Below are 22,735 nucleotides of genomic sequence, written 5' to 3'. Positions count from 1 at the left end.
GGTCACCCAGGCCCTCGTCACTAGCCGACACGACTACGGAAACGCCCTATATGGAGGAACCACCGCCAAACTCCAGAAACGACTACAATGCATACAGAACGCCTCCGCACGACTCATCCTCGACATCCCTCGCCATAGCCACATATCCGCCCACCTGAGAGACCTGCACTGGCTCCCCGTCAACAAGAGGATCACATTCAGGCTCCTCACCCACGCACACAAAGCTCTCCACGACAGGGGCCCTGAATACCTCAACAACCGCCTCACGTTATACCCTCCCACCCGCCGACTCCGCTCCGCCAGCCTCGCCCTCGCCATCGTCCCACGGATCCACAGAGCCAAAGCCGGAGGAAGATCGTTCTCCTACCTGGCCGCCAAGACATGGAACTCCCTCCCCGCACACCTACGACTGATCCCGGACCATCTCACCTTCAGGAGGCACCTCAAGACCTAGCTATTCGAGCAGTAGCAGCACCCCCCCCCCCCTACCTTCAGCGCCTTGAGACCCTCACGGGTGAGTAGCGCGCTCTATAAATGTTTTGATTGATTGATATAGGGGCCTAAAACCGTAAATGATTAGATTTACTCCTCCACCTCCAATGTAAGGGTGGAAATGTAAATTCTGAATCCACTAGTATATTCAAGAAGTTTTAGAGCGTGTGGTCTACATTGGGCCGTGGCAGACCACTGCCTGTAATGTTCCTTCTCTGCTGCAGGCCTAAGCTAAGTCCTAACTTTAGTAGGGGAACAGTGCTGATTTAAATGGGATACACATGTGCTCCGAGCTTGACTTGAATGGAGATCACATGTGTCTTTGGTTTTGAGAGAGACACTCTCCAGTGCTTCTTAATCTCACCAATTCTCCCTGAAATATTTAAATCCAATTATTTTGGAATTGATTATAAAGCAAAACAATAAAGGGGCAGAAGCCCGATTGGCCCCCCCAAAGTAATGCATTATATGGCTAGGTGTGGGGGGCGGGGGGGCAGTCTCCAGGATGTCCAGATTTTGCTAATTGTATAAATCACTGGTGGACCAAATCCATCAGTCTACCATGATCTAGCCCTGCTACAGCCCTGCTACCCAAACAGCTCCACCTCCAACTTCTAAGGATCTTCAAAGGGGTAGTAACTTCTCAATTACTGTCGAAAGTTCATCTTGCCCTTTATGAACACTGACCATGTCCAGTTTCTGCCTGGTCTCCCCCTTTGCCCCTACTTTCTTTGGGTGCTGGACTACGTCTCCTTTGGGTGTTGCATAGTTTGTGATGCGTAGTCACCTAGGCTTGTTCTTGTGAAGTCTGCCAGCTTCGAGTGTAGCCACACTTAGGCCTTCCCATCTTGTTCTTGTTGCAAATACAGAAGTGTTTTGGGCTCTAAGAGCGACCGCATGGCTCTCTGTTTGCCTTTTCAGTGGAACATGGGGCGGGAAGCAAACTTCTGACCTGTATTGGGCAGAAGCCTCTGCGTTTTCTCAGGGTCACTGCAGACACATCATACAGCTTGATTTTAAGCCCACTGAAAATGATGTCTACTTTCATCCTCATTCATTATATATTATTTCTCCTCAAAGAAGTGCACCCGTTTAAAAAATGTCAGTGGGGAAGTCCTTTTGTTCTTTTGGTGAGTAGATCCTATGTGTGAAATCAAGCTTGATCTGGGATGCGTGTATGTGGTCTATGACAACATGTAGAAGGTCACAGACAAATCCCTATATGTCCTCCTTACCTGCTCTTCTGGGAACCCCGTAATTTGAATGGCGCTTTTACAGGTCTACTTGCTTGTTTGTATTTTGATGTTTTGTTCTTCTAAGGCAGTGACCTCTTCCATAGTTGCTGTTGTTCCTAGGATCTTTCATCAGTTACTCGTTCAAGTTCATCCACTCTCCTTCAGTTCTGTGATCTTGACTCAGTGGCATTTTGTCCCATTGTCCTGGTGGGGTCAACTGTGTTAGACCTCCCAGCTCCTTTCCTCTTTCATAGCAGGACATAGGGACCGCATGTTGACGACGGAATGCTCCTTCCAGGTTCTACCCTCTATTATTCAGACTCTGGAGCTAGCTTGAGCATTTAGAGGGTAACATGGAGGGTAAGGTCTTCTGTCGGCTTCGGATGGTGAGCGATAGCCAAGGGCCCCGTGGACCTTGATGGGTTGCTAGTGTCTCCTTCCCACTGACTCTTTAAGGGCACTTCATTCGAAGAGCAGTCCCCATGGAAACCCTAGAACATTCCTCTCCCGAGCCACAGAGCAGATGCTGGTGCCATAGTTCTAGTCTGGTCCCAGGCTCCAGCAAGGACAAAGTAGATTGCCAATGTTTAGATGTCCCTGAAGCATATTACCTTGGTTCTCCCTCTGCATTAGTTGGTGGAAAGGGGCAGGCCTGAAAGTCTTTGCTCCTCTTTTTATGAAAAACAAATCCCCTTCAGGCAACTCCCTGCACTCCTCCACCCACAATAAATGTCACTCGGTCAGTCTCATGGTCCAGGCCTTGTCTCTGTGTCGATTTTCAGTGCCCATTAGCACTTTTGGTTCTACTAGCTCACTGGATCCCTTCACCATCTCAAAGTTGAAGGGCGATCTTCTGTGAGGTCCACCACACCCTGGTATGTGCTTCAGGGAGGTCCAGGTTTGTGTTTTTTTTGTTTTTCGCTGGTGGCCCAGGACCTACTCAGCGTGCACATCTTAGTTGATCTCCCTGCCCAGGGCCTCTTGCGTGATCGATAAGCTCTCCTCAAAGTCCTCCACCCATGGCACCCTCCTTCTTGGCACTTGTTAGCATGGATGGCATCCCCGATATTATATTAAGGGGAGCCGCCCTCTCTGTGGCTTTCATCACCGGGGGGACTCCTTTCTGTCCAGGCAACAACCTCCAATCCCCTTAGGCTGCCCTCACTGTGTCTTCTCAGCCACCTTCCACACAGCCAATGGGATTCAAGATGGTGGCCACCGCCTGGGTAGGAGCACTGCCATGGGCTGTGCAGTCATCCTTCTCTAGTCGGGGGCTCCAGTTTGGAACTAGGGCTCCCAGAACCAATACTTGCCTTTAGCGTTAGGGGGACTGGCTGGATCTTCGTAGCTGATTGGTGCAAATATTCAGAGCTGAGGTGCAATGTAGCCCAGGACATGGAATCTTACTTCATGCTTGGTAAGGCCTAGGCCCTCCCCCCTCTTTGCACTCTTGAATTCGTTTTTTCACAAGAAAAGTCACATTTGAAAACAGCAGGCAGCCCTAATATTGTGGGTACTGCAAATATCCTTACAAAGACAGATTATATTGCTAACTATTTAAGACCTGATCCGGTAATCCTCTAGCTATAGGAGCAGAAAAAAAAATCTAGCATTTCTAAACATTTCATGGGGGCTAAGGGTTCCCTTAATATAGTAGAGATATACATTAAGCCTTGACATATGGGATCTTAAGCTACTAGCTGGTTTTGGTATTTGGTGTCAGGAGCAGATTTTTTTAAACTATAAATAAAAATATTTTTGCCAATTTGTTTTTATTTTCACAACCCTCCCATGTGGTCTGAACCCTAGATATTTAAAAAAAAAAAATGAAATAGGCTAATGAACCTAACTCATTTGGTTAAGGAATTTCTCAAAGTGTTTGTCAACAAAAAGTGTGAGGACAAACCCTGGGAGAGGAGTGGCATCTACAGTGAACTACTAACTGGCTGCATCAGAACAAGTGCTACAATGAGTACGCCAGATGACATGATCACTTGTGTGACAACCATCACGCCTACCTGAAACAAAATCCAGAAGATTATCAGGTAACATTGGTCGATACTGAAGTCAAGCTCTCTTAACATCCCTAGTCCAAGGACACAACAACTTACCCTCTGGGGTCTACCACCAGTAATGGGACACTACCCATGTGGAATGTGCACCGTGTGCCTATTCACTGCAGCCACTGAGGAGATCCACCTAGATGAATCAGACACTTGGACACAAAAGGGACACACCAACTGTAATGCCAGAAACTGTATATATTTAAACACAGGTACAACAAGACCAATAAAGTCCAGAATAATGGAACATTGCAGCAACGTGTGCTGCACTACCAAGATGTCTGTACACTTTTTCATTGTCAACCAAACCCCAGGTTTCATCAGGTAGACTGTCTTGGAAGCTAATGATCAATGGGAACAACGGTTGTTGTTCAACAGAGAACAACACTGGGTATTTCATTTGAAAACCCACATGTGTGGATTGAACAATGCCATTCCGTAGCATGAATGTAACAGATGATGCTGTGAATCAAATTACCCAGGATAACCTAAGATCACGAAACCCCTTGGACACGACAGTCCCATCCAATAATATGGGTAAATACCACAACATTACCCAATTCATATCTTTCTCACAGAGGTATTCTAGTTAATACCAAACCTGGAGGAGTCTATATGAATCCAACATGGGCAAACTCCACAACACGAGCTAATTGGTGTCTTCCCCACAGAGCCACTTTTATGAAGACCAGCGCTCTCCTCCTGAGAGGTATCCCAAAGGTATTCACTCAATAACTCTTATCCCCTCTTTATTAACTAACTTGTGAGCCATTACATTAATACAAATATCTTTCCAAGAGGGCCGCCATTCATCTCCCAAATTCCTGGGCAACACACTGGGTCTTCTGTGTGCTCTTCCAAAACATCACTCAGAAAAGCCATGGGGGAGGGAGCCAGGAATCCAAAATAGCCATGTTAATGATGTATGTGGCTCTCCCAAAACACACCAAGGACCAATTCGCCTGTCACACATACGGCTGGATTGGCCCATCTCTCGATGTTGTAACAACCTCTTTTACATATTTTTATGCCCACGCATCACAGTAATTTTTACTGAGCCATGATGGCTGCACGGGTTTGTCAATCCTGTGATCCATCACTCCGGGTACTCGCCCGAGGTGTCCAACCATTCCCCACTCTTTTTCTCTCTAGGAACAGCTACCATCCACTTGTATACAGATTCTGAATTCTAGTCTGACCCTTCAAACAAAAAGTGCAAACTAGATAGTTCTTCTTCCGTGGGAAACTCTCAAATTCCTAGCCCAAATACAGAAGTGGTTGTTGTCTTTTGTCTGGAAGGACCTAGCACCAAGAGCCTCTAAAACAACGATGCTGCATGGCACACTCAAGGAGGGAATGTGTCTTCCTAATATTAGGGCTTACATTCAGGCAGCCCAGATCCGACTTGTCCTTAATTGGAATTACAATCTCAATGGTAAGGGATGAGTCATGGTACAGCAAAGCTTCTCTCTGATTCCGATGTACTATGGTTGACAGACAACAGATACCATTGTGCAGGTCTCATCAATACTCTTGCAGTATTGACACAGGATCACAAGGAGATCTACGCCATTCCCTCACCCAATGGCCCTGATCATTTATAACTCAGATTTTATGCCTGGCATTACCAACCAGAGCCTCAAACACTGGAGAAATGGTGACTCTCCACTTCTATGAGACCTTTTCTTTAAAGGGGCCCAAAGACCTGAGAGGTAATACGAGAGGAGTTAGGGTTGGAGCAAGGAAATGATTTTAGACTTACACAACTCTTACATTGGGTAGGATCCCGTGGTATGGTGGGCATGGCTGGGAGCCAGAACTTTAAAAAATGTTTAATAACAAACAGATCCAGAAAGGAATATCATGGCTCTAGTGACACATCTCTTTACACTCTAAATTAAAGCCTAGGTATGCTTCTCAATGAGAGGAATACTTAGGGGTAGAGATACCAGAGGGTACCTGGGGCAAGATTCGGCATAGAATGAGTTCCCCAGCCTCATGGTGGCTTCACTGAAACTACTAATGTTTGGCATCAAACATCTCATATTAATAAACACGTACAGACTCCACTGAATCCAGTGATGATTTATTAACACATGTACCCAGAGGGCACCCTGAAAATCCACTAACTACTAGTGTGCTGACTGACTGGTCCTAGCCAGCCTGTCACCACAGAGGAGTTTCTGACCCGCAGGAGTGAGGGTCTTAGCTCTCAGGAGGTCAGGAACAAAGCCCACAAACGCTTCCTCCCACTGGATGACCTGCAAATGAGCATTCCAAGGCAGAGAAGTTCAAAAAGCCCACCGCCTTAGGTATGCAAATCTGGCTCCCCTCACAAGAGAGGATGCCAAACTACCTTGTCCAGGGCCCATTTGGTGCTTCGACAAGCAGGAACATTAGTAGTCACAGAGGTGTGTTCACCTTCAGGTTAGTACTACCCCTAAGGTAGGCTAGCGGAAGTGATTACAAAAATCAGAAGTCTGCCATCTTTGTGACTCTGGGATAGGGTTATGCCCACTTCCCACAGGAAGTGGTCCTATAGGGGGTGTAGTAACCCTAGGGGTAAGTAGCTCATTGGCTACTACTCTACACTCCCCTAACTCCCCAAAATATAGTGTTTAGAGGAGCGCCTGGCACCAGGTAATCAGATCCTGCTGACCTGAAAGAAGAAGGACTGAAGAGCCGCAAAAAGCAGGAACCGTGAAGGAGCAACTGACTAGGCACCAAGCCTGCCAGCCTCTGCGCTGTTCCCTATGATTGCACCAAAGTCGACTCACCCTGTAAGCTGTTGTGCCTTCAAAAGCCTGGGAGGATGACCAGCCCTTCTGCCAAGACTCAGGAACTCCAGTGGGGCTGCGGAGCTGCTTTCCTGCATGCTCCATATACCAATGAAAGAGCTGAGAGGACTCTGGACCTTGTAAACCCAACACCGGCCAGTATCACTGCACCTGTCGCTCCAAGAATGACTGGGAGTGGGCCAACGGTGCCTGTGTGGAGTCCCAGCCCTCCAGAGAAGAAGCTCATCTAGGGGTTGCCAGAATTGGACTCCCTAACGCCGCCTGCAACCTCTTTGTGCAGCCCCTCCTGACAACGAGTAACTAGTCTGTGAAAAACCTGGCGCCTCAAGACACCTCTGCACCTGGAGCACCTAGCCCGAGTGGAAGTGGACTGAATGTGTCCCCATGTCCCAGAGCATTGTGAGACCTGAGTACCCCTGTTGGTTCAGCCTGACTGGTTTCCCAGTCCAAGCCTGCAGCTTCTTTTCGACCGGACCAGTCCTCATAGGATAATATTGGGAACTCAACAATGAAAAGCACCTCTGCACCTAGCCGCCCCAGTGTCGCCTGAGGTGACCTCTTGGTGCTGGCTTGGACCTTGCCCCATACTTAACTTAAGTCCAGGAGATTGGTCTTGTAAGTCACATTGAAGTGCCCAAATGCAGTCCATACTGTCCTCATAGAATAAACACTGGACACCCGACGCTGAAAAGCAACTCTGCACCCTGCTATCTCATTGGCGCCGGAGCTGACCTGTTGGTGCTGCCTTGGACCTTGCCCCATACTTGTATGCAGTGTATGCCTTTCCTCCATAGGATAACATTACCGCTTCAGAAATTGTTTTGATTTTTCAAACCAGTAAAAATGAATAACTCAAAACGTACTTAACTGATTTTGATCTTGGTGCCAAAAGTTATATAACAATAAGAGTTATTTTGATACATTTGTGTGGATCTCCTTATTGAGTCGTGTGCATCATTTATTGACTGTGTGTGTTAATTGCAAATACTCCTCTCTGATAAGCCTAAAGCTGCTCAAGGACACTTCCCCCTGAAAGAGCACCTAGGAATTGCTAGAGCAAGCCCCTGGCCACTCATAATTGATACCTGGACTCTTTACACAGTATGCCTCTTTTTGGTATGCTATACAAAGCAGCATCCTACTACAACTGTTATGTTAAATTACATCTTCCTCTTCCAGTTCATCAGAGGTTGAGGACTAGTAAATGATACCCTACCCTTCTTATGATCAATAATCTGTGTATAACCAATGCATTCAAATATCAACCTCACTTAGATTTTTGTATGCTATGTAACCCCAACAAAGTGATTAGATTTACAGTGCTTGTCCCTATATCAGTGATGAAAAGTTATAAAGTGTTTAATAAAACATGATCAAATTGACATATTCCTAATTGGTACATTCAGTTTGCTTAAAAGTCCCTAGAATATCATACTACATCTACCTAGTACCTGTAAATTAAATGCTACTAGAAGGTTGCAGCATTCATAGTGCCCCCCCCCTTCTACCCACTAAAGTAGCACTATGCAACATGTGCGCCCAGACCTGCCCCTGCAGCCTGGGTATGGAGTTGGAAACTGCCATTTCAACCTGACAAAATAAACCTTTTGCCAGGCCTAAAGCCTCCTTTGTAATACCTATGTCACCCTTAATGTAGGATCACAAATGTAAACCTACACTTGCTTAACCCCTCCCATGCTCGTGCCGGAACCGCTCCGTCACGAGCCTTGGGTGGGCTGTACTGATGACGGAGCGGTTCCGTCATGGCCCGCTCGGCGTGCCTGCGCGGCGCTGATTACGCGCCCGTGCGGCGTGTTCTATTGAGCAGGCGGGGCCGTGACGGAACCGCTCCGTCACAAGCACAGCCCACCCGAGGCTCGTGACGGAGTAGTTCCGTCACAGGTATGCGAGTGCCGCGCGGCCACCCCTCCCCCCTAGCGATGCGGTAGAATTGCCGCCGCAGCGAAGGGGTTAAGTTTACTATTGTTTTTTTTTCACTATTTTCGACTGTACAGTTGGGTCGGAGAACTCTACATATAAAAAGATAGGCCAGGCCTATTGGTCTATTTTATTTTATACATTAGGAATTGCCTTAATTAAAGATGGACATCTAAAATACATTCCTTGAAACACATTTTCTATGAAAGGGAAAATTACCAGCAAATAAAGAGAAAACTGTGAATATTCACCTGTATCCTTAATCCTGTCAAACAGGAAATGTGAACGTCGGAATGGCTTGGAAGGTTTGATCCAGTCACGTAATCATGTCCAATCATCCCTTTAAGAGGCTCTTCTTTTATCTGACTTAACAAAGTTGCATACACCTTTCGCTGCAATTCTGATGGAGGGGTGTACGGCAGGTCTTCAGTAGATCTGTTTTCGAGAAATGTGATTAAAATGATTTATGTTTGTGTTAAAATGTAGTTAGTGCAAGATGCTCCACAAAAAACACTTGTCCTTAAACTTTTTGTGGTATCCTATTTCCGATCCTACCAAGATGCTTGGCTGTGCTATTCAATCTCTATTTGTTTTCTTTTTCAATTGTTCTGTCTTTTAGCTATCGCCTGCTTTAATTTCTTTTATCATACCATCAAAACTGCATCATTGGAACAATTCTAAACTATACAAAGGAGTTCAAGTTCAGGACATTTACTGGTTTGACATTAGATGAAGACATTGTGATATTCCCAGGATGTATTCTGTACATCTGACCTCGGTCTCTGTCCTACAGGGCTGTTTCTTAAAGGGGAAGGGTAAAACTAAGAAATGTCCTGCCGTAGAAATACGTGAACCTTTGTGACAAGCTCAGTTAGAGTATAGTTCTGATTTTAAATATATTCTTAAGTATTCCTGGCATACTCTTCGAAATATATGATATTCATATTTTACCGGTGTGCACATGAGTAAAAGTTATGCTTGTATGCCGATAAAAAATTCTGCACACGGAAGTCAAATGCAAATGTGTGTTTTTTTGTTTCTAGACCAGGGACTATTTTTTACAGATGGGCAGTTCCTTTCAAAAATACCCCATAAGATGGGTTCCCACTGCATTGCCATCTTGGATGCCCACTTACTATTACAATTGACTTGACCACGTTTTACAAACATTTCCAGGGTAGGACCTTACCATTGAGCAGTTATATATCAATAACCACAAATTTACTAGATCAAGGGTATTAAACAATTTTTACAATTAGAACCGCTCTGGAATGCGCTCAAACATTCCCCACCCATACATGTGCAAAAGTGGAAACTCCAACATAATGGGGGAATTTCTACATTCACAAATCGTCTCTGTGAGGGTAAAATTCCAGCAATACTGGATTTGTAAATCATATATTTATGTCTACATCTAACCTGAACTTAACATCATGTAGGTACATTCTCGCTCCCCACAAAGTATCATTCTGAACCGCGACAGCTCAGATTGAGGGATAGCTTGCTGACTCGGTTATAAGATCCACATTCTGTTCTGTGCACTTTTAGACCTGTTTCTCTTTTGCACGTTTTGACAGGTATCACCTGGTGAAGTGTACAAATAGAAAAGTTGTGGGGGTGAATAATTACTGCAATTCTCAGGATACCAGGATTGGGCCTGATTCGGGTATTGATCCAGTGCTCAGAATGAGAGCCCTATGGTTTTAACAGGCTAAAAATAGTTAAGATATTCCTTTTTTCTCTGTCACTTCATACCTCCTAGATCTTAAAACGAGAAAATTGTAACATTTTGCGTAACATTTGATGCCAAAAGGTTGAGTAAAACTCACAAAATGAGGTAACGGGTAAAAAAATGTCATGCATTCTTGTTGCGTTGCTCATTCCCTTTTCGGTTGGTTACCTTCTCGTGACCTTCTTTTCTTTGTTACAGCTTCCTTAGCCGCACATGTGTTTAAGAAATTAAAGGTCGATGGGGACCAAGATCGTATTGTAACTGCAAAGACTGGCACTAGTGGTGGTTGGTGACATGACCAGAGCTTTGCATTTCGCTCAACTTTTAGCCTGAAAGGTGATAACATGACTGCATAAAGGATTAGAGCATGGAGGTACGAACAGCTATAGGTTGGTCAATGCAAATATTAAAGGAATGATTTACCTATCTAAACGATACAGATATCTGTATCCCATGCCTGTTCAGTGAGTTATGAATGGTGAGAGACAACAGTTCGAGGGCCAGAAGAAAGAGCACACTCATTGATGTTTGCCTCAACTTATTGTGACTGGCCAAAACAAACACCTTCCATAATTGATTTGTTAAGTTGGAGCATTGTACAGCCAACATACCTGGAGGTGATATCCTAGCCAAGGCAAGCCAAGGCAAGAGTGGGAGGTTCGAGGCTGCTGCCCGCTTCTGCGCCTGCTGCCTGTTCCAACTGGGACCAGACTGCCTGCAACCACCGTAACCTTTCTCAGCCATTATTTTCTTAATTTTTCCCTGCTGTGCCACTGTTATTGTGCCCATCTGTGTCTTGCTCTAATTCCACCACTGTTTTAATTTTCTCGTGCCTGCCTGTTCCTTTCACCTTTTGCCGCTGCAGCCCCTCCCCCCTGGAATTCCCCTGGGAATTCCCCCCCCAGAATACCCCCGCTCCCGCTTCCCAGCCTCTCCCACCTCCCATACTTAATGGAGGCCGCACGCAGCTGGCTCGCCACCGGTCCGTGACCCAACTGCGGCCAGGGCCAGGAACCCTGGACCTCCCACTACCCATCGCTATGACACCAGCACCCTCCTCGCACACAAACCCTGGAAGTCTTAGAGAATGCCAACAGGCCTCTCCGAACACGACCCACGGCCAGTTCTCCTGCCTTCACTGCCACTAAACACTCACCGCCACCCCGGGCTCCAACACCGCCGATGCCAGCACCGTCGCCACCCTAAAATGAATCCTCCTCAATGTACACTCCGTACGCAAACACTCCATGGAAATCTGGAACCTGCTCTATTCTCTCTCTCCCGACGTCGCCTTCTTCACAGAGACCTGGACCAATGTATCCTTCGCCGCGACATCAGCACCGCCATCCCACACGGATTTAAGATTCAGTAAAAATACTGCCCCAACCACCCAGGAGGCTCACCATCGCCCACAAGAGCACCCTCCACCCCACCACCTCCAGCAAAACCTTCCCCTCCACCAAACCCTGCACTTCCAGATCCAGATCACCCCCAAAGCCACACTCCAAGGAACCCTCATCTTCAGACCCCCCGGCTCCCGAACACCCTTCGCCACCACCATCACCGACTTCATCGCACCCCACGCCATCGCCTCAACAAACTACATACTCATTGGAGACCTCAACTTCCACCTGGACAACCCCAGTGACCCCAACTCCACTATCCTTAATGACAACCTCGCCAGCATCGGACTTAAACAACTCGTCAACATACCCTCGACCCCATCTTCGCGGCAAGAAACAGCGTCCAATTCAGCCACACAACGCAGCTGGCATGGACCAACCACCACTGCGTACACTTCGCCATCAACAAACTCAAGCCACCCAAAGCAGTCCCACGCCCCCCACGAAGGAACTGGAGCAAGGATACCGATGAGCAACTTAACTCCACCCTCACCCGAGACAACCACACCTGGGCACCCGACGCAAACGACGCAGCCAGAGAACTCCACACCTGGATCTCTGACTGCGCAGACAAGTTCGCCCCGCTGCCAACACCCCAGGAAAGCTGCCTGGTTCACAATCGCTCTCCAAGAAGCTTGGCGCACATGCAGACGCCTGGAGAAGAACTGGAGACACACCAAGAAAACCCCAAACCACACCACCTATAAGGACGCCATGATGGACTACCACAACCAGATCAGAGCCACCAAGAGGAACTTCACCCACAATAAAATTCTTCTGGCCACCACAACCAACTCCAAGGAACTTTTCAGTGTCATTCAAGAATTCACCAACCCACACAGCGAAGCCACAGACATCGCCCCATCCCAAGACCTCTGCGACAAGATTAGAACATATTTCCACCTCAAGATCAAAAACCTCTACGACAACTTCATTGACCATCCACCAGGCACCACAGACGGCCCCCAGAAACACCAGCCATCCCATCATCTCCAACTGGACACCAATCACGGCCAAAGACACCACTTCAACCATGAAAAGCATCCACTCAGGGCCCACACCGACCCCTGCCCCACCACACATCTACCACAGAGCCGCGGCCGCCATCACACCCAAACTACAACGCACCATCAACACCACCTTCAAAACAGGCGCCTTCCCAGATGACTGGAAGCGCACAGAAGTCAGAACTCTGCTCAAGAAGCCCACAGCTGACCCCACCGACTTCAAGAACTATCGGCCCTTCTCGCTCCTCCCCTTCGCAGCCAAAGTTGGAGAGAAAACAGTCAACAGGAAATTGACACGATTCATTGAAGAGAACGCCGTCCTTGAACCATCCCAATCTGGATTCTGAAGCATTCACAGCACAGAGACTGCCCTACTCGCCGCCACAGGCGACATCCGCACCCTCCTTGACCAAGACCACTCCTCAGCCCTCATCCTACTCGACATTATTAGCGGCATTCATCACCGTCACCTAACGCACACCAGTCGTCAGACTACACGATGCAGGCCTACAAGGAACAGCCCTGGACTGGATACGATCATTCCTCACCAGAAGAAGCCAAAGGATCAGACTCCCACCCTTCCTCTCTGACCCTGCGAAAATCACCTGCAGAGTCCCACAGGGTTCATCCCTGAGCCCCACCCTCTTCAACATCTACATGGTCCCCCTCGCAGCCATCATCCGACAACATAGCCTCAACATCTTATCCTATGCCTATGACAACCCGGCTCAGCCTCTCCCTCACCAAAGACCCCACCACTCGGGGGGCGTGGCTAGCAGCCAACGATGGCGGCAGCGTAAAGGAGTAGCTCCGCGGTCGAGGCAGCCTCTCCAGTAATCCTGCACACCATCCGTGAAATATTTTACCCCAGGAGGAGACATCCTGAGCCCGGAACCGGGGGGTGCCGAAGGGTGCGAGTGCGGTGCCTGCCTGACGACCGAAAGCCGACCTACACCCTGGCGCCGGCTCGCGGGGTGAGTGCGGGCTGATCCGGGCTCGGAAACGGCCGGCAACACTGCGACGGAGCCTGGTGGGTGCAGCCTCACTCCTCCGTCTGCTGAGACCACCAGTGGGCGGCCGCCCTGATTGACTCGCGGCTGCTTGCCGCCATTTGGTGGAAAGCCGGCGCTGCTCTGCCGAGCCCGGCTGAGATCCGGACCTTACCCGCCACACCACAGGCGGCGGTAAACCCGCTCTCCGCCTCACCGCCATACCCACTTTCTGGACGGCAGGGAGCGTGTGCCCTATTCGCCGGAGGCCTGATTGGGCGGTCCTACCATCACCGGCACAACGTTTGGGGCGCTGTGTGCTCCTTTCCCACTGATTTGCCTGGGGCTGGAACTACCCCATAGGACAGCGGGGGGCTACTCTGACGGCGCCCGGCACTGCGGGACACGAAGCCCCACGAGGTACAGACGCGTCCTTCACCTGCGCCCAGTCGCTCATCTCTGCGACACCTGCTGAGCGGTGCCGGCGCCTGGGGGTGCCCCGGGAAACCGGCTCTCGCCCCCTTGTCTGCGGGCGCGAACTACAGCGACAGCACCTGCCGGAGACGCGGGACCTAGATCCCGTCCATCGTTCTCCTCTCCGCACTCCCGGCTGGGCATCGTGAGGCGGTGCGGCGGTCCCCCCCATCAGATGCGTCCCAGAACAGCTGCTACAACCCCAGCCTGCCACGGACTTAGCCTACATCATACGCCGCAGAAGGGGCAGGCGTGGTCCCCCGTCGCTGGCTTGCCCGGGGGCCGCGGATACTGGCGACATGGTGGGGAGAGGCCTGAAAAGTGGCCCTACGCAAACTCGGATAGACCGCTACGCCAGTGACAGGCTTGCAGTGTCCCCGATTGCACGGAAAGAGACGGCTGGTAAATCCGTGGAGGTGCAGGGGGCGAAAAAAGCGACCCTGGACGACGTGATGCAGGCCCTGGCGCATTTACAAACAACAGTGGGCACGATCTCCACGGACATTACGCTGATCAGGGCTGATTTCCACAAGATGACGGAAAAGGTCAACGCCATGGAAGTGGTAACGAAGTCCTTGGTGGAAGACGTCTCCGAACTCCAACTGGCGGTCGAAAAGCTAACTACGGACAATAAGGTGCTGCGTGAGAAGCTTGACGATCAAGAAGGGTGCTCCAGACGGAACAACATCCGCATACTCGGCGTGCCGGAGACAGAGGGGACGAGAGCCATGGATTTGTACGTGGAGGGCCTAATCACCAATGAACTGCGACCCAAGGGACTATCCACCTTCTTTTCGGTTGAAAGGGCGCACCGTGTGCCGGGGGGCCAACCGAAACCTGGAGCACCTCCGAGACCCATCGTTGCCCGGCTGTTCAATTTCAGGGACAGGGACGTCACTCTACAGGCAGCCCGAACATCCCCTCCGATAAAAATCCAGAACTCTACGGTGGCGTTCTTCCCTGACTACACGGCGGAGGTGGCCCGCAGGCGACGGACGTTCTTCGAGGTCAAGAAAGAACTCAGGGCGAGAGAGGTCCCTTACTCCATGCTCTTCCCCGCAAGACTGCGAGTGGTAGCTGAAAACAAGACCTGGTTCTTCGACAAACCGGAATCCGCAAGGGACTGGCTGGACGGCTGGAGAACGAACGCTCGCCCTCGACGGCCTCATCGGCAGCAGAAAGATCGCACGACCGACAGCCTCCCGGCTTCCCAGGCCTCGAGAGGTAACAGAGAGAGTGAGGGATCACCACACAGCGAGGCCGCGGATGCAGACCACAACGATGAACAATGATTACCGGCTTAGCAATGTTTTTGGACTTACTGTGCTGAGCACCTGAGGCGCGCTCATGGACACTGGGCGAGGGGCCTCCGGGGAGAAGATTGAGGGGCCGCTGGCCTCGGAGACTCCTTCACCCCAACGCGCAAGTACACTGGTTGGGTTTGGGGTAAAGCACTCTGCTAAGTTGGGGAGGCGGGCAGGTTCACGTCCGTATAGCAGGGAAGCAGGGAGGGGGGTAGTTGGGAGAGGGGGGGTGTTTATGTATGTAACCGGTTTGGTTCTACAGGTTCTTGGTTTGGCTCGGCACTATATGCCACTCTACGACAAGCGCAATACACGACACGCCTTGATCCGTTGGGTTACTCACACTGATGCCCTTGTTGTTGCCCATGTATACGACGGGACATGCACCCGGAAGTAATAGTGGGACGCAAACACACCTCACTGCCATGGCCGGACTAGATGATTCCGTTCTGATGGCCCCACTACACATTATGTCGTGGAACGTCAGAGGCTTGGGCGATAAAATCAAACGAGGCCTGGTTCTTCAGGGAATTAGGAGGGTGGGTCCTGCCCTGGTCTTGTTGCAGGAAACACACATGATGGGCGCTAACACACGGGCCATGGATAGACGAGGCTACCACATGGTTACACATGCGGAATTCACTCCGGGGTCACGTGGGACGGGCATACTAATGCACAAATCCTCGCGATACATCATCACATCCACCAAAACAGATGATCAGGGCCGCTTCGCAGCGGTGTCCGGCCAATGGGAGGGCAGAGCTCTGTCCGTGGAATCGGTATACATCCCTCCAGCGCTACACACTGTGGCACTGCCCGACCTTGGCAGGTTCCTCTTAGAACTCCCGGAAGGGGATTTGATTATTGGGGGGGATTTCAATGCGGCACTTCACGACACACGTGATAGACTCCCCGGGCGCTCGCACTCACCTGGCACCAATAAACTTAGCGGGTTTCTGGACGCACAGGGCCTAGTGGATGTCTGGCGCACACTACACCCTGATCAACTACAATATACGTACTACTCTGCAACACATAACAGTCTGTCCAGAATCGATTATTTCCTCACATTGGGGACCGGTTGCCTCACCATCGAAGACACACAAATAAAGCCACGGGGTGTCTCCGATCACTCGCCTATTACCCTGACACTGTCCAGCCATGCAGCCGCCCGCAGGAGGCTATACCCGATATATCCTGGCTACCTCAAGGTCCCGGCCATTCGTAAAGATCTGCAGAACACTACCAAACACTACTTTGTAGAAAATCAAGCTTCAGCGAGCTCGCCCTCCATACTCTGGGAGGCCTACAAGGCGGTTTTTAGGGGGCAGGCGATAGCAGCGATCTCACACTACAAGAAACGACAGGGAGAGGTGACGTCTGAGTTGGAACTGCAGCTCGACGAAGCCAACACAGCACATATGGCAGACCCCTCCTGTGCTAACCTCCATTCCCTACAGCTGCGTCAAAGACTTCTCACAGACCATGTGCGACGCCTGACCAAGGCGGACATTGCAGCCACTAAACACAGGGTGTATGATATCGGGGACAAAGCCAGTAAACTCCTAGCCTGGCTGGGTAAAAAACAGGGAGGCAACAGGAACATACTACAACTTAAGGATACACTCGGGAGGGTACACACTCGACCAGGGGACATAGTGGATGTCCTAGCCGATCACTTCAGTGCGGTGTACACACCGACGGTGACTGTCACGGAGGATGAGGCCCGAGTTGCCCTGAGCCGCGTGGCACTACCCAAATTGACTGACGACGCGATGAGGGACTTAGATTCTGACATCACTGCGGATGAAATTCAATTGGCAATTGGCGCTCTCCATCCGGGGAGGGCTCTGGGCCCCAACGGGATACCCATCGAATGGTTCAAAACAATGTCTGAATCTTTGAGTCCGCCCCTCTTACGGATGTACGCGGATAGTAGGGAAAGTGGCACGTTACCACCAGACCAGCGGATGGCGACTATTGTAGCCATACCGAAGCCGGGTAAACCGCTTGACGAATGCACGTCCTATAGGCCTATCTCACTACTGAACCCCGAGGCTAAAATTCTGGCGAAACTGCTGGCGACCAGACTCATGCCCCATTTAGGTCAGTTGATCCATCCGGATCAATCTGGATTCATGCCACGCAGAAGTACGGCCCTGAACCTACGTAGGGTGCAGGGAGTCATGACAAGAATTCCGCTGCTGACGGAACCGGCGGCCATCCTGTCATTAGATGCCAAGATGGCATTCGATATGGTGGAGTGGAACTACCTCTTCGCGGTCCTCTCCTCTATGGGGTTCGGTCCTAACTTTCTTGCCTGGATCCGGCTGCTCTATAAGGATCCGATTGCACGTGTAGTGGCGAATGGCCACATATCCCGAGAGGTACAACTGGGGCAGGGATGCCCTCTCTCACCTGTCCTGTTCGCGTTAGTCTTATGGCCTCTCGCGATCACTATACGGACTACGCCACTGCTGAAGGGCATTACGTGGGATTCGAGCTGGGAAGACAGGGTGTCGTTGTATGCTGACGACATGTTGATCTATCTTACTGACCTGGATGACGGCATCCCTAACCTTCTAGCCATTTGCACTTCCCATGGCCGAGTGTCAGGCTACACCATCAACTGGTCCAAATCTGTCATCTATACTCTCAGGGGTCCTCTCCCGATCCTACCAGACGCATGCACACTAGAAGTAGCTGTCACGTCCTTTAAATATCTGGGAATACACATTACCCGGGATGCGGCGGAATTCTCTGTTCGTAATCTACAGCCTCCTCTCCTCCGATTGCGAAATGATGTGCAACACTGGCAGTCGCTCCCGCTGACGCTATTGGGCAGAGCAGCTCTGTTCAAAATGATGGCGCTCCCCCGCTTTCTATACGTCCTCGAAAACGCTCCGACACTCATCCCCCCCCAGCTATTTTCAAAAGGTGACAGCACTGATGTCGAGTCTACTGTGGGGGACTCGGCCGGCGAGAATTGCACACGTAAAACTTAATAGGAGCTGGTATGATGGTGGAATTGCACTACCTAACGTGCTGTTGTACTACTGGGCGGCACAACTAAAAGTTCTCAATAGGTGGCTACACGCACCACAGGACGACCCAGCCTTTAAGGCGGATCGGGCCCAACTGGGTACCAACAGCATGTTGGCGCCTTTATACCACAAGGGCATTGCGACGAAACTGTTGGGGCCCACCAAACACACGGTGCAACTATGGTACAAGGCACAATCGAAACTCCGCTGGGCGGGGATAATTACAAAACTGACACCATTGTGGGACACTAAAGCACTGGGCCATCTGAGACGCACTAAGGGTTTCGACCAGTGGGATGCCATTGGAATTTCGACTGTGGGAGACATGTGGTCCAGGGAGGGGGTGGTCCCGTTCACTTCCCTCCAGCAACAATATGAATTAGGAGACACGGAACGATACAGATACATACAAATCAGACATGCCCTCCTAGCAGCGATTCCGCCGGGCACCACGCCTCCGGAGTCCTCCCCGCTGGAAGACCGCCTGCTCACGGACTGTGTGCTGGAGGGTGCGACCTCCCTGACCTACCGGAAATTGCTTAATCACATGCCTGAGCCACTGGGTAAACTTAAGGACAGGTGGATGGAAGACCTTGGGGATTTCGATGAATCCGAATGGAATGCAGCTCTGTCATCCCCACGAGAAGCCGGTATCTCGGCTAGGTTCCGTCTCATACAACTGAAGGTCCTCCATAGAATCTACTACACTCGAGTGACATTGCACAAATTGCAGAGGGCTGATGACCCGCTCTGTCTGCGAGGGTGTGGGGAGGAGGGCACGCTCCTGCATACTCTCTGGAGCTGCACATACATATTGAGCTATTGGCAGCGGGTGCTCCGTACCATCGCACAAACACTGAATTCCACCATACCTCAAGATCCCAGGGTGTGTCTGTTGAATGTCTGGGGTCCTACTGATCTAACACACTATGGCAAACTGTGGGTTACGATAGGCTGCATGGTGGCAAAACGCGACATTGCACAAAAATGGGGTGCGACTGAGCTCCCCACGCTGACACAGTGGCTCAGGAACATGGACATGCTCATGATAACGGAGAGGGCGGTATATAAGATGAGAGATAATCCTCGTAAGTGGAATGGAGTGTGGTTACCATGGAACTCATACAGAGGGGACATTTGTGATCCGTTGCCAGAGAATGAAAGTGAGAGCTCTGATGAGGACACTGATACGGACTAATTGAGGGGGGCGATTCCAGCTATAAGCGGGGGCCCCGCACAGGATGCATTGTGGTGCAGGCAATTGTAGGAGGGTGGATACATTACAGGGTGGTGGGGTGGGTTGCACACGGAATTGGCGTTTGCCACCAGCCTCTTACCTCGATATTCCATGATTGTGGATGTGCTGATAGATGTTGAGCCGTATGTTTAGTTCGTAGTTTTGTTATTTCAAAAAATACAAAATGCAAGCGGAAGTTATGTATGATACCAAATGGGTTCGAAAATGTTCCTAATGCCTCGTATATTGTACGTAACAAATGGTCAGTTTGGTTTTACGTTTATGGATGCTTTTCTCACTGTAATGATTAATATATCTGGCCTTTCCATTTGGACACACTTGAATGTACTGTGACCAAACGAGGTTAATAAAGTCTTGCTTTAATTAAAAAAAAAAAAAAAAAAAAAAAAGACCCCACCACTGCCAAACTCAACTTCCAGAAAGGAATGCAAGACGTCGCAGTCTGGATGACCAACAGCTGCGTGAAGCTCAACGCTGAGAAGACATACGTCCTCGTCCTCGGTACCACCCCTTCTGCATGGGACAGCACCTGGTGGCCGACCGCCCTCGGAAGCCCACCTACCCCCTCAGACCATGCCAAGAACCTCGGCATCGTACTCGACTCATCACTCACCATGAACCGACAGGTCAACACCGTCTCCTCTAGCTGCTTCAACGCCCTCCGCATCCACCGCAAGATCTTCAAGTGGATCCCCCTTGAGTCAAGGAAGACAGTCATCCACGCACTCATCACCAGCAGACTGGGCTATGGAAACGCATCAACAAGTCCCTACTCTGCAAACTCCAGACAATACAGAGCACCGCCGCCAGACTCGTCCACAGCATCCCGACACAAACACATCAGTCAACACCTACGAAGTCTCCACTGGCTCCCCCGTGGAGGAAAGAGTCACTTTCAAAATCCTCACTCACACCTACAAATGCCTACACAACAACAACAATATGCTGTGTACATATGTGTGGTTATGTTTATATTTCATGTATAAGTAACTTTTAATGGTTGTATAGCGCTCTGATATCCGTCAGGATCTTGTTCGCGCTCTATAAAAACTTTCAAAATAAATAAATAAATAAATACATAAACGGACCCAAATACCTCAACGACAGAATCAACTTCGACGTACCCAAAAGAAACTTCTGATCTTACAACCTCGCACAGGCCGAAACCCCACTCATCCACAGAGCCAGAGCAGGCAGAAGATCCTTCTCTCACATTGCAACACCAGGAACGAGCTACCGGCAGACATCAGACTAGCGCTTCCCCTGAACACCTTCAGGAAGACCCTGAAGACCTGGCTCTTCGGCTAAACAGATCTGCCCCCCCCCCTCAGCACCTTGAGACCATTACGGGTGAGTAGCATGCTTACAATTCCCTGATTAATTGAGAGTGTGGAGATAGTACACCCCTTCAACTCTAACACAGGACACACAAGCAGCAATAACACAAAGTGATGCCCTCTCCCAGCAGAATGTGGTGAGCAGCCCCTGAATCTCTCATATATCACACATACTTATTGGCTTTGGGCTGATGGGGGGGGGGCCTAAAGGGCTTTGGCCCCTGAAGGGTTGGGGGGGGGGGAGGGGTGTCTATTCCACTGGGGCATGCGAAACACCCCTGCAAACAAAAGGGTCTGGGCATTTCGTGTAATGCACCTTCATGCATAAAGTGGAGTGGTTTCAAAATATTTTTAAGTGTGGACAAATGTAATGGATAGCATATTAAACATTTAAATCTAAATATTTCGTATAAAAGGTTTTTGCATGTTTACTTATAAATAAGTCATTTAATTATATTTAATTATAACGAGTATTTAAGTATGTTACAGATTCAAACAAGGGTATTTGAATATACTGCAAAATACTTTCATGTATTGTTGGGTTACAGCAAAAATACATAACTATGGAGAGTTAAAAAACAAGCCTGCGTGGTTTTCGAACCACATTTCCCTAGCCTGTAAGGTGCTAAACGAGCTGTGCACCACATCTTTTCTCTTCCCATGTCTGTGGAACACTGTATCGGTAACCCACACAAGCCCATTATAAAGGAACTATAGCAGTGAAAATCTGTACAATTGTCCTGTTACTTTAACAGGAAACGAAAAATTATAGTGTTCCCAATTTAAAACACATTTTACAGGCTGATAAGTCTATATCTGTTTTCAAACTAGAAATGCAAGTACACCGAATAGGTTGGAACCTTTTCTGCTTATAAAACCTATGACAGGGCTTAAATTATTTTTTTACCTACATATTCAATATAATACAAAGGAAAGTTTATAATTTAAATGTATGCTTAATTTTGGTACAGAGAGGTAGGTTAGCTCACTACTTTAATTTTCACTGTCAAGTGTCAAAAGGATATGCCAATCCATAATATTTAACTAACAGAAAGGATTGTAATTGCATTTAAATATTGCGCTTACGATCCCTGACCAGGCATTGAAGCACATTGTAGCGAGTAGCAAGCTTTTGCAGAACCCAAGGTTAGATGCAAATAGGTAGCAGATTAGTAATATGCGCTTCCTTTTCCCTTGTAGGAATGGTTGTGGTAAGTTTGTTAAGTTTGTGTTCTGGTCATCTAGTTCATTTACTCTAGTGCTTTGAATAGATATGGATTAGTTTAGTAGATTAGTACCGGGAAAATGTTATATATATTATTGGGAGTAGTGGACATGTGCCTATCTGTTAGTTGGATAAACTAAATAGGATGGAAAAATGTTTGGAAGAATGTTTGTGAGGCTACAGCAGTAAGAAAGGTTAGGGATAAGTCAGTGCGTCTAATGGAATGGAATGGAACGAATACTTATATTGCGCAAAACTGCCACCCTACGGGTATCCTGGTGCTTGGATCAAAGAAGGGCCCTGGAAAAAACAGAATCAATTATCCATAGAGACAGACTAAGACACATTCCTTGGGAAGAGGCAAGTTTTCAAGCTCTTCCAGAAGCCGATCAGCGAGCTGGCCTGACTTAAGGTCAGGGGCAGTTCATTCCAGATG

The 22,735-nt window shown here is 49.2% G+C and overlaps 1 protein-coding gene across 2 annotated transcripts in view; it reads right to left on the bottom strand.

Annotated features, from left to right (window-relative positions):
- Positions 1 to 22,735, bottom strand: part of WDR17 (WD repeat domain 17) — a 953,840-nt gene that overhangs the window by 13,048 nt on the left and 918,057 nt on the right. For both annotated transcript variants that reach the window (XM_078677682.1, XM_078677683.1), the window contains exon 29: positions 8,778 to 8,961. In XM_078677682.1, the coding sequence (XP_078533808.1) occupies positions 8,778 to 8,961 (184 nt within the window). The remainder of the gene's footprint in view (positions 1 to 8,777; positions 8,962 to 22,735) is intronic.

Source organism: Lissotriton helveticus, chromosome 2_1, assembly GCF_964261635.1.
Source record: "Lissotriton helveticus chromosome 2_1, aLisHel1.1, whole genome shotgun sequence".
NCBI classification, from domain to species: Eukaryota; Metazoa; Chordata; class Amphibia; order Caudata; family Salamandridae; genus Lissotriton; species Lissotriton helveticus.
The sequence above is the reverse complement of the archived record's forward strand: the minus strand, read 5'-3'. Positions and strand labels throughout refer to the sequence as shown.